The sequence below is a fragment of the Rhipicephalus microplus genome, chromosome X (genome assembly GCF_043290135.1).
Source record: "Rhipicephalus microplus isolate Deutch F79 chromosome X, USDA_Rmic, whole genome shotgun sequence".
In the NCBI taxonomy this organism is placed as follows: Eukaryota; Metazoa; Arthropoda; class Arachnida; order Ixodida; family Ixodidae; genus Rhipicephalus; species Rhipicephalus microplus.
Window position 1 is genome coordinate 201,850,121 of NC_134710.1, and position 12,320 is coordinate 201,862,440.

At 42.5% G+C, this 12,320-nt stretch overlaps 1 protein-coding gene across 1 annotated transcript in view; it reads right to left on the bottom strand.

Annotated features, from left to right (window-relative positions):
• The window catches only part of LOC119185261 (pancreatic triacylglycerol lipase), a 41,567-nt gene extending 29,651 nt beyond the window's left edge, over positions 1–11,916 (bottom strand). Inside the window, exons 1-3 of the mRNA XM_075881369.1 lie at positions 11,683–11,916; positions 8,410–8,488; positions 5,827–5,969 (exon numbers count right to left, since the gene is read on the bottom strand). Coding sequence (XP_075737484.1) covers positions 5,827–5,969; positions 8,410–8,434 — 168 coding nt within the window. The 5' untranslated portion in view covers positions 8,435–8,488; positions 11,683–11,916. The remainder of the gene's footprint in view (positions 1–5,826; positions 5,970–8,409; positions 8,489–11,682) is intronic.
• Between the last annotated feature and the right edge of the window lie 404 nt (positions 11,917–12,320).

Genomic DNA, 12,320 nt, shown 5'->3' on the forward strand with positions numbered 1-12,320 from the left:
GCACACGGATGCCAGCGGCATAGGAATTGGTGCCGTCCTAGTTCAACGTTATGGTAACCGCGAGCACGTGATCGCATACGCAAGTCGCTCCTTGAGTAGGCCCGAGCAGAATTACACTGTCACAGAACAAGAATGCCTCGCGGTAGTATTTGCGATTCAGAGGTTTTGGTCTTACCTATATGGACGCCCTTTTACAGTCGTCACCGACCACCACTCATTGTGTTAGCTCGTCAACCTTCGGGACCCTTGCGGCCGCCTAGCGCACTGGGCACTTCGGCTCCAAGAGTATAACTTTATAGTCTCGCACAAAAGTGGTGGACGACACGCCAACGCCGATTGCCTTTCGCGCATGCCACTGAGCTAACAGAGTGTGACGCCGATGACCTCGACCACCTCGTAGCTTTTGTGTCACCAAAGTTTCCCGACCTCAGTACTTTCGAAGATGAACAGCGAAAGGACACCAGGCTATCATCGCTCTGCACAGCTCCTATGGCATGCCATTTCTGTGTACATGACGGACTTCTTATAAGAAGAACTTTTCCAGCACTGGCGCACGTTTCCTCCTGGTAGTGCCGGAAAGCCTTCGGACAGCTATTTTAAGTGCTATGCACGACGATCCTACTTCCGGACATTTAGGTTCTGCGCGGACGTTTTACCGTGCTAAGGAACGTTTTTATTGGCCGGGAATGCGACAGTCAGTCGAGGTGTATGTGGCCAGCTGCACGCAGTGTCAACGCCACAAGCGCCCATCTACTGCTCCGGCTGGTTTTCTACAGCCCTTGCCACCTCCAAGCACACCTTTCCAACAAGTGGGTATTGACCTCGAGGGCCCTTTTCCAAAGTCGGCTAAGGGCAATCGCTGGATAATTGTACGCGTCAATTACCTCACGCGTTACTGCGAGACGGCGGCCATACCAACCGCAACTTCCAGTGACGTTTTGTGTTCCTGCTGCAGCACGTTATCCTCCGACATGGCCTACCTCACGTTATATTAGTGATCGTGGACGACAATTTACGGCAGATATAGTAGAAGAGCTGCTTCGATTGAGTGAGTCCCGCCTTCGTCACTCGTCGCCATACCATCCGCAAACAAATGGGCTCACGGAGCACACCAACCGCACAATTGTAAACATGATCTCTATGTATGTGGCATCCGATCTCAAGAACTGGGATGACGTGGTACCATTTATAACGTACGCGTTCAACACCGCTAAGCACGAGACAACAGGCTATAGCCCCTTTTTCTTGATGTACGCACGACCACCACGGCACACACTCGACACAGTTTTGCCATTCTCGGCGCACGAGAACCTCTCAGTCACTGAAATCCTCTGCCTTGCAGAAGAGGCGCGTCGTATTGCTCGTCTACGCACTTTAGCATCACAGGAAAAATCGAAGGCACGCTACGACGCCCGCCACCGGCCTGTAACTTACCATCTAGGTGACTTAGTGTGGCTCTGGACTCTGGTACGAAGACGCGGGTTATGCCAAAAGTTCTTCGCCACCTATAACGGACCTTTTGTTCTAAAAAATTAATTGAAGTCACGTACACAATAGCTCGCCTCACGAGAAGTGGTAGAAGAGCCGCTAAAACCCAAGCAGTCCATGTCGCTCGACTGAAGTTGTACACACCAAGGTGAATCAATTACCTCGCCCGGCGGGCTTCGTCTGCGAGGGGAGGAATGTTGCGCATGCCCGGGAAGAAAACGAAGATGCGTGAACATGCTGGCTGCCCCAAACTGAAGAAAGAAGGAAGACGACGACACTGCGATCGTCAACCTGCTGGCCACTCCGGCACTCCTCTTCGCGTCCAAAATAAACGGCCCCTTCAGCCGTATACGTCCTGGTCCTCCTTGTGCGTAACAATATATATATATATATATATATATATATATATATATATATATATATATATATATATATATATATATGAGGTCTAACAGACAATAGTGCCAAGGAAAGTATAAGGGAAGACTTTAGACCAAATTGTAATGTAAATATTAGAAAAAGTGGGTGAAAAGATAGCTTGCCGTGGGCAGGATCTGAACCTGCGACCTTCGAATGACGCGTTAGATGCTCCACCACTGAGCTACCACGACACCTATCCCCCCACCCACTTTATAGGGTTTATATGTGATATAAACGTGGGAGTGTCAGTCAGCGCCACCAGTAGCCATGGCGGCGAGTGTGGCACACTCTTTCGAGCCTGTTTGGCGTCACGTAGCACGTGAACTTGTTACGAGTGGGCAGCTGACCGATAGTCCCTCATATACAACCTAAAGGCACTAAGTCTGGCAGTACAAGACCCTCGTTAATGAATAAGGAAAGAAGTGTATACCTAAGGGCTCGTTTTTCCGTGTCTTTACACAATATTAATGAGATCTAACAGAAAATAATGCCAAGGAATGTATAGGGGAAGATTTTAGACAAAATTGTAGTATAAATAGGAAGAAAAGTGGGTGAAAAGATAACTTGTCGGGGGCAGGATCCGAACGCGTCATTCGAAGGTCGCAGGTTCGGATCTTGCCCATGGCAAGTTATCTTTTAACCCACTTTTGTTCATGTTTGCATTACAATTTGGTCTAAAATCTTCCCCTATACTTTCCTTGGCAGTATTGTCTGTTAGGCCTCATTATTTGTGTAAAGGCACGGAAAAACGAGCCCTTAGGTATATACTTCGTTTTTTATTCATTAACGAGGGTCTCGTACTGGCGGGCTTAGTGTCTTTAGGTTGTATACGAGGGACTATCGGTCAGCTGTCCACTCGTAACAAGTTCACGTGCTACGTGACGCCAAACAGGCTCGAAAGAGTGTGCCACACTCGCCGCCATAACTACTGGTGGCGCTGACTGACACTCCCACGTTTAGTTCACACATAAACCCTATAAAGTGCCTGGAGGGATAGCTGTCATGGTAGCTCAGTGGTGGAGCATCGAACGCGTCATTCGAAGTTCGCACGCTCGGATCCTGCCCACGGCAAGTCATCTTTTCACCCACTTTTCTTCATACTTACATTACAATTTGGTCTAAAATCTTCCTCTATACTTTTCTTGGCATTATTGTCTGTTAGATCTCAATAATATTGTGTAAAGACACAAAAAAATGAGCCATTAGGTATACACTTCTTTCCTTATATATATATATATATATATATATATATATATATATATATATATATATATATATATATATGTGTGTGTGTGTGTGTGTGTGTGTGTGTGTGTGTGGAAAAATGATCTAGTGAAGTTAAGCAGTTCCCAAATAGAATAGGCAAATAATTACTTTCGAGCAACACACCATTAAATATTGTTGAACAAGGAATGTCACTACACCGTCTACAGAGGGACTTGTATTCTTCAATGCAGAAGTCGCCTTCCTTAATAGTTCGTGTTTCAAGTTTATGTGTGTGTGTGTGTGTGTGTGTGTGTGTGTGTGTGTGTGTGTGTGTGTGTGTGTGTGTGTGTGTGTGTGTGTGTGTGTGTGTGTGTGTGTGTGTGTGTGTGTGTGTGTGTGTGTGTGTGTGTGTGTGTGTGTGTGTGTGTGTGTGTGTGTGTGTGTGTGTGTGTGTGTGTGTGTGTGTGTGTATGTATGTATGTATGTATGTATGTATGTATGTCTTGCATTTTTATTTATGCCAGAAGCGTCATCACGTCATGAATCGCTCAAGCGTCCCTGGAACTGCGCTCTTGTTTGGTTATTTACCTTGGTTATTTAACGAAGTACAATTCTGTGAGACTTATTAGAGATCACATTTTGTGCCCACAATTTGTTTAGCAGAAACGGTTACAAAAAACAAGTTCACGTAGACATCTTGCGCTTCTAGTAAGTTGATTACATTGCAATGAAGAGCAAAGCAGCAAAGCCTTCGAGTGCGAAAAGTCAATGTAACAGGTAATCGTTTAGTTATTGCAACATATTCTTCCTTTTTTTTCGAAAAGTTAATAAAGAATTGTCCGACCAGTTCGTGTTATTCTCGCACAATTGTTTTCAATATGTACCGCATGAGTTAAGTCGAAACTATGAGTCACAGTCAATTTTTCTGCCTCTGCGTAACATCTCTTGGTGATTGGCCGGTTGCCTGCTCTGTATGCAGTGTTTGCCACACGTGGTCTATCAGTTAAAGAGTGCTTACCAGCGCAAACGACAGGACAGGAGGGTACAGGAGAAGAGACGAGACAGAGCACTTTTTCATGCATGCAGCAGTCATAATAAAATTGTGGGAACTCAGCAGGATTTGTGTGTAAGTTAGTCCATCTTACTGTGTCACAATAAAGTACGCAAACAAAATTTTGAGCACAGCTCATGCATATAGGGGTGAGCACCAGAATTCAAAAACTCGGTGAAAATCTTGCCAAGCTATACCGCATAATGTTTCCTCCGTCACTGTATTATTGTGTAAGTGCGCTAGGCTGAAGATAGAATTGCATGATTAAAAGACATTCAGGCGCGAAGTCAACATTGCAAGAGTTTTGATCCGCTTCCTCATGGCTCTTCTTTTTCAAATAATTTTTGTAGGCACAATACAGAGCTCACAGGCAATTTGAATTCACTGTACCAGGTGGAGAAGTAGCAGGAGAGTTGGTAAATTATTTTCTGCCGTTGTACTCGCTGTGCTGCTACCTCTGGCTTGACGTTCTCAACTTTGTTGCACTTCGATTATGTTATCATTACATGTCTTTTCTGTGTTGTTTCAATACCTGTGAACCTTCATAGGATTCAATTTATTGCCTCAACTGCTATTCAACATTATTCTTTTAAAGACTTCGGCACTTAGCAACAAGTGTTCAGCTGAGAGGTAGACCTAGTCTGGGTTAATTTTGAAAAGGACTCAATAGCATTAAGACATTTAAGACAGTAGCACATTTTTAAAAATTGTAATGCAAAAAAGCATTGGTATATTAAAGTCTTTTGCACTTAATTTGAGAATCAATTGTAGTTTTATGCCACTATTCAATGCATAGCAATTAATGTAGTCAAACCATTAGATATTTTGAAAAACTTATATTGTCACATTTTTATCAGTGTCATTCCGAAATTGTCTGCTCCCTCAATACATAGCTTAAATGAAATTCTCACAAAATATCTGCATGGTGAAAGAAAATATTTGAACCAGATTTCGCTAAAAGAGGATGTAAAAATAGTTGTTGACATATAATGGGCCTGCTGTACGGATACTGTATGTCCGCCTCCCAAAAGTCATTGAAGGCTTCACGCAGCCTTGCAACTATGAATCATATTTTCTGTACCCGAGTCTCACCTACATATACATGTGTGTATGAAACAAAACTAATAAAAATCCACCAAATGAACTAAAATAGAAACGATACAGAGCGCTGACAGAACACTGTTTTGTATCTTCTCCTGTACCCTCCTGACCTGTCGTTCGCACTGGTGAGCACTCTTTATCATGTTATACCAACACGCCCAATCCTACGGTCTATCAGTGCATACTCTTACTAAACGCTTTGGCTTCCACATTAATTTGTTGATTGTCCTCATTCAACCGGATTATTTCCTGCACACTATAGGGTTGCATGGTGCCCCGCCTCGGTGGTCTAGTGGCTAAGGTACTCGGCTGCTGACCCGCAGGGCGCGGGTTCGAATCCCGGCTGCGGCGGCTGCATTTCCGATGGAGGCGGAAATGTTGTAGGCCCGTGTGCTCAGATTTGGGCGCACGTTAAAGAACCCCAGGTGGTCTAAATTTCCGGAGCCCTCCACTACGGCGTCTCTCATAATCATATAGTGGTTTTGGGACGTTAAACCCCACATATCAATCAATTAGGGTTGCATAGTAACTGCTTGTATCAATTCTATCATTGCACTCACCTTTGCAAGTTCGGTGTAGTAGTCTATGGCTTTGACTATTTCAGCGTCATCATACTTGCTTTGCCCAAGTTCAGCGTATTGTTCGTAGGAAGGGACAACCGCAGTGGTTGCCAGAACAGTCACCAGAAGAAACATTGGTCCCGCTTGCGTGCCAAAGGTTGAATAAAAAGATAAGTCCACATTAGTGGTCTTTTATGTGGCTGGCAACTCGTGGCTGTATGTTTTTTGAGGCATAACGCGTAATTTGTCCCAGCCAGCCAGAAGTTGAGCGTTGGCCTAAATGGAAATCCACTAAATATAACTCATGTAAAAAAAGGAGGTACTGGTTCAAGTTATATATACACTAAATAGAAAAAAATTCGTTCATAATAGTACATTAGTGTTCCAGGATTTTAAAGTCACCGTGCTCACTGCGAGAAGATGCTTGAAAATGCGCAAAAACAAGTTGTGGGTGTTGACGCCACCTTCAAATTCCCGCAAGGCATGCCATGCCGTCATTGATTTTGACGGCGTCTGTTAGGTCTTACGTGGTCCCTAATGAGTAAAAATGAGGTACATGGTTTTCTAATCGGGCCATAGACTTAACATACCATGTCTAAGGAAATTTAGATGGGCTAATGTCGTCAAAGTAGAAAAAATATGTATTAACTCAGCAGATAGAGATTTCGGTGCAAAATTTAAAAATGAAACTTTCACCTCGTTTTCTTCTCTGTCAATTATTAAACCTATGGTGATGAGTTTACAGTTTGCGGGCTGCAATTTATGTACAAAAATCAACTCATTGCTTCATTTAATGTCACTTTATACGATTTCGGAGCATCAGTTTATTTTGAATAAGAATCACTTATTGGCCAGGGCAATAAATGAACATAATAGACTTATTTATATAGCAGTTTTTTTTTGCTGGACACCTGAGATTGTTTGGGCAGATGGCGGAGCAAGTCTCAATCAAGCGCTTGTTCTTACGTCATTTTCACGATTCGCTTTGGGAGAATGGAAACGTGCTGCCAGAATTTATTGTTTAGCCCTCGCAGAGTTCTGCGCATCTCAATATTCGAGTGCTCTTAATATAGTTGAATAATGTCAGTTTAAGAGCAGGCGGTTTTCTGGTGGGTATGTGCCATCAAGCTGACACATGCCCACTTTCATCCACTCTAAGCCTACCCGATCGGCTTATTATCGTCATCATCCTGGCTACGGCCACATTGGATCATGGGCTCTCCCATGTTCCGCCAGTCAACTCGGTGCTTCAGTGTGCTTGCTGCTAGGTCGTGAGATCGAATGCCGGCTGCGGTGGCTGTGTTTTAAGTGGAAGCGAAAATGCTGTAGGCCCGTGTGCTCAGATTTAGGTGCCCGTTAAAGAACCACAGGTGGTCGAAATTTGCGGAGCCCTCCACTACGGGGTCTCTCAGAATTATATAGTGTTAATGGGACGTTAAACCCCAAGTATCAATCTGTAATCAGTGTGTTTGCATTTCTGTGTACCTTTCACTCAGCCCAGTTGAAAATAAAACAAAATCAACTATGAACAAATGTAAATAAACACACTGACCAAATACAAAAAGAACCTCAATATGTTCGACGCTATATGTGAACTGCTGCATGTTAGTGTGTCATCATTGCGGTTCAGCGTGATACTATACGCTCAACCGTATTATGACGTCACCATTCCTTCGGCTTTGCAGGACGTTTGCACGATCTATTTATACGTACCTAACTCACTTCTTAAGTTGCTTTATTGCGAACAAAATTTCGTATAAGAGCCGAAAATAATTAATTTTACATTCGTGGTAAAAGTAGTGAAAACGCAACGCCAACATAAGACAAAAAAGTGCAGGACAGGTGCTGACGTTTTGCCTTATTTTTGCGCTTCTTTTATTGCGAAGATCAACTAACTATTCCATTTTTTCGCACTATTGCAGTTTGTCTAAAAGTTCGTAATGTATTTGGTTGGAGTCTTCCTTTATCTTTGATCAAGAGATTTCCCGACCAGATATCTAAAAGTTCGTAATGTATTTGGTTGGAGTCTTCCTTTATCTTTGATCAAGAGATTTCCTGACCAGATATCTAAAAGTTCGTAATGTATTTGGTCGGAGTCTTCCTTTATCTTTGATCAAGAGATTTTCCGACCAGACGAGTTGTCGAATTCTTGATGTTTTTTTTTTCAGACCAAGTAATCAAATCTGCAGTTTAAATTACCAGGCATGCTTTTTCCTGTCCTTTAGCGCTGATTTTCTACCATATAATTTTATCGGCCGAAAATAAGCTACGAAGCTGGCGCATTGAATTACAGATGCCAGTAACTCGATTTCAGCTTCGTATACTATTTGTTCAATCAGCCAGTTCGTGTTCTTTCAACCCTTTTAATCTGGTATAGTCATCCAGCAGGCTGCATTTATGCTGGGTAATACACCTCTTTAGCTTTACAGTGCTTCTCAACGTTGAACGTTGTAGGCTTAGCAATCAGATAAATGCTCTTCCGCCTATTGTTTTGCATGGTGCGTAGACGTTATCATCGCCTCAGATTAAAATCCCATTACAGATTAAAGTGGTGCTTCCTCGCAGGTATACTTCAGCACTTACCTGATATCCATGAGATTTGCATCATTTCCAACTACCGAAAAGGCAAAAGCACCTCCTTTGTCAAGCCTCAAATTTCTCCCTACGATGCAGAGACAAGAACGCGCAATGTCAGTCATAATGACGGGTGAAGTTGATTGGCCCGAAGAAGAAAGGGGAAAGACATTGTTTCGGTCAGAAGGTCTGCTCGTACCTGTATTTTTGTTCGACAGATATCAAGCATCGTTTAGTAATGTGCGCTTATCTTTTACAACGTAGCTTTTAATGAAAGTTCAACCATGGATATTAGCGCGCCAATACGCGATGGTACGATCATTATAAAACTCAAGGGGAATGCTATGTGCGATTAAAACTGTAGAAAGCGTTAGTACTACTGATTATGGAATGAATGTAACGTAGGGCATATCACATTTAAATTGACAATGACATATACGCATATATTTTGATATCATTCACCTTTAGTGTTTGCTTATGAAGTAACGTTTACGTTGAAGGTATGCCACGCAAAAATAGAAGTGTATGTGCCGCACTTCAACGACAAGCCACACTCGTAAGTCACACTCTGAACACAATGACAAACTTTAGTGATGTCTAATTTCCCAAGTGAAACAAGTATCTCATGTGCAATATTTACTTGAAAGCTTACAAACTGTTGCAATGGTTACTTTGGCGTATTGGGTCATAGCGTTTCCCATTTCCTCCGCCACCTTTCTACAAGATTTAAAATATCTTTTTTTTTCCTTTTGAAGCGTACTTGAGATCATTTGTGAAGGACATCGAAGCGCAACGAAACTAGGCCCGGAAGAGCAGGACAGTAAAAAGTGCTTGAGTAAGATAGGTGCATTTCAATCATGCAAGTGCAGAGTTACGTCATGTTTATTATATTACGCATATTTTCAACTAAGTTCTTTCCAAAAAATATTAATTTTACGAAAACACTCTATAGTATGTTTCTGAGACACCCTAAACGCTTCAAAAGGCTTATATACCCTAAATAATTGCTCAAAACTTTCGAAAATGTATATAACTACCTAGCTTATCTTGCTTCACAAATAAGTGCGAGGAACACAATAAGACTGCGAGCAATGTTCCCAATCTTGTTGTGTCTCGAATCTATAGATATTTGCTGAAAGCCTTTTTTTCGTACTTAATAATAATAATAATAATAATAATAATAATAATAATAATAATAATAATAATAATAATAATAATAATAATAATAATAATAATATCTGTGATTTTACGTGCCAAAACAACTGGTATTTTTTGAGCGACGCTGTGATGAAAGGCTCCGGAAATTTCGACCATCTAGTGATCTTTAACGTGCACTGATACCACACAGTACACGAGCATCTAGCATTTTAGTTCCATCAAAATGCGATTGTTGCGGTCGGCGTCGAACCAACGACCTTACGGTCAGCAGTCGGGCATTGTAATCACTGTTCTACTAAGTCGGACTTTTCTTTTGTACTTGCAACCGGAACGTGAGAAACGGCATAAAGACACCCATGAATCCTCAGGAGGTGGCGAAAATAGGTCATTTCGTTCACTATACCTAATGCAGATATGCGTACCCAACTGATTTTCTCGTCGGGCGTGTGACGACTGACGATTAGTGTTCTGTGAGTTCTTGTGAGTGTGTGGCGAGAGTAAACATTCTTTCAATTTTTAAATGCTTTCTCTCATAGTTTGCTTTAAAAAGTTGGTTAAACAAATGACCTGCGGGTGCACCAGGACTTCAAGCTTCGTATGTCCACATAGCGACATATGCAGTGGCGCGTTCACCAAAGTTATCTAGGTATGAGGTATTACTTTCAATAGAGCTTGGTCAGCACTCACGTGTGCGTTATCGCGCGTCCGTACGTTGTCAGTTTTTCTTTTTTTCTCATGTATAGCTCTGTTTTATCTCTTCTTTGTTGCGTGGTAGCAGCTGATTGCGCTGCTTTCATTTTCAGCTGTCTTTATTTTTTTCATACAATCATGTCACAAGTATCAGTTTGTGATTATGCAAACTGTTATTTCTATAAGGGCCAAAGAAATTAATTTCAGCTGCCTTACGTCACTGCAAGACAAAAAAACAATGTGTTTAAAGTAAATTCGGAGACTCGTCGTGACATTTTTATATTTATGGTATATTTTATGACAGTTTGTTTTTCAATGCACTATAAATTTATCTTTGTTTGTGGTTAAGCATTTTAAATTAAAAATAGTTTGTTCACGTACCGGATGTACCGGCTATTCTAATACTGTTTTGCATGTGTGTACCACTTCACGTAAAGAAAGCACCGGACTTACGATTGTGTCTGTTTGGACATGCATGTTGGTAAGGCACGGTAGAAACTAAAAGCGCCCAAGACAAGAACTGAACTCTCGTATGTCTCAAGTATCTTCTGCCTTCCTCCTCTTGTGTGCTTTTATAGTTTCTTTGTTCCAAATATGAACTTCGAACTCGTAAGTAATTCTCGGCAGTGTTTCAGCGTGTAAGAACTTCAAGCAAAGAAACAGGATGACTTCTCTTGCAGGCTGTAACAGTGAGTGACTTACCATGTGACTCACTGCTATGCACAGATTCACTGTCCTTGGTGGTGCGAACAAATGCATCAGCTCCAGCAACTTAATATCTGCGCTGAATTGTCGTTACTAAGACCAAATTTGCTCTTAGATATATTTAAACGTAGCCCCGCCGCGGTTGTCTAGTGGCTAAGGTACTCGGCTGCTGACCCGCAGGTCGCGGGTTCATATCCCGGCTGCGGCGCCTGCATTTCCGATGGAGGCGGGAATTTTGTAGGCCCGTGTGCTCAGATTTGGGTGCACGGTAAAGAACCCCAGGTGGTCAAAATTTCCGGAGCCCTCACCTACGGCGTCTCTCATAATCATATGGTGGTTTTGGGACGTTAAACCCCACAAATCAATCAATCAATCAATATATTTAAACGTAGAAGAAACACTAAAGTGAACACAAAAGAAAGGAACACTGTATTTCAAACACAAACATGGCACCATCGTATTAGCCTCCCTTCCTCTTCTTCGTCTTCCTGCCGTCAGCTGGCCTATATAATGTGAGCCTCCTCTTCTTGATCCAGCTTGATCCAACTACACGTAATGATATTTATCTAGCTTCAACTCAATGTACAAAAAAATAGAAACGGTTCCATGATATTGCTGAATTCCAGCAAGAACTATATCTTCACTACCAAGATTAGCGCAAAAGATTACCAACAGCGCACTCATTTCCGCAATGTTTCCCACAAGGGAAAATGGTAAACATATCCTTACCTGGTGTATTCTCCCTGTGGCAAACACGACCGTTCGATCGATGACTGTAGTCAATTCGTTGCTATGCCAAAGACCTAGCTCAGCTATTAAAAGGAAAAATGGGGTACACGTCAGGAGCCTTGCAGATGCAGGCCTACTTTTCTCTCAAAGCAGCCAAGAGAAATTGTCAAACTTTACGACCAGCTGGTGACCCGTACTTTAGCGTGCAGATTTATGGCTATTATTTACTGGACATGACAAGAGTAAAATAGTTCGGAATTGGGAGCTCTGAAAGCTCATATATACACGGCTCCACCTGCCTGCATCACACCTGCCCGGCGCATGTTGCTCTTGACATAAATCCATGCGGGCGCCGTGTGTGTGTCACTGTGCCGCCACATCTTCCACACCGGGATTTTAGCTGCATGCATAAGCGAATCAATCAGTGTGCGCTACAATGTCCTGGAGGTCACGCTGTACAGAACTCGTCGCGATTTCTGCTCTCACTGCACTTCTTACGTGCGTATTGTTTGACACGGTACTCGTGTGTCTATGAACACGAAGAACTTTTTGTAACGCAACCTTCGATCTCCACGTAGTCTGGCGTCAAGGCCCAGTCTTTCTTTGCGTTATTTTTGTACCTTGTTGCCCATGACCTA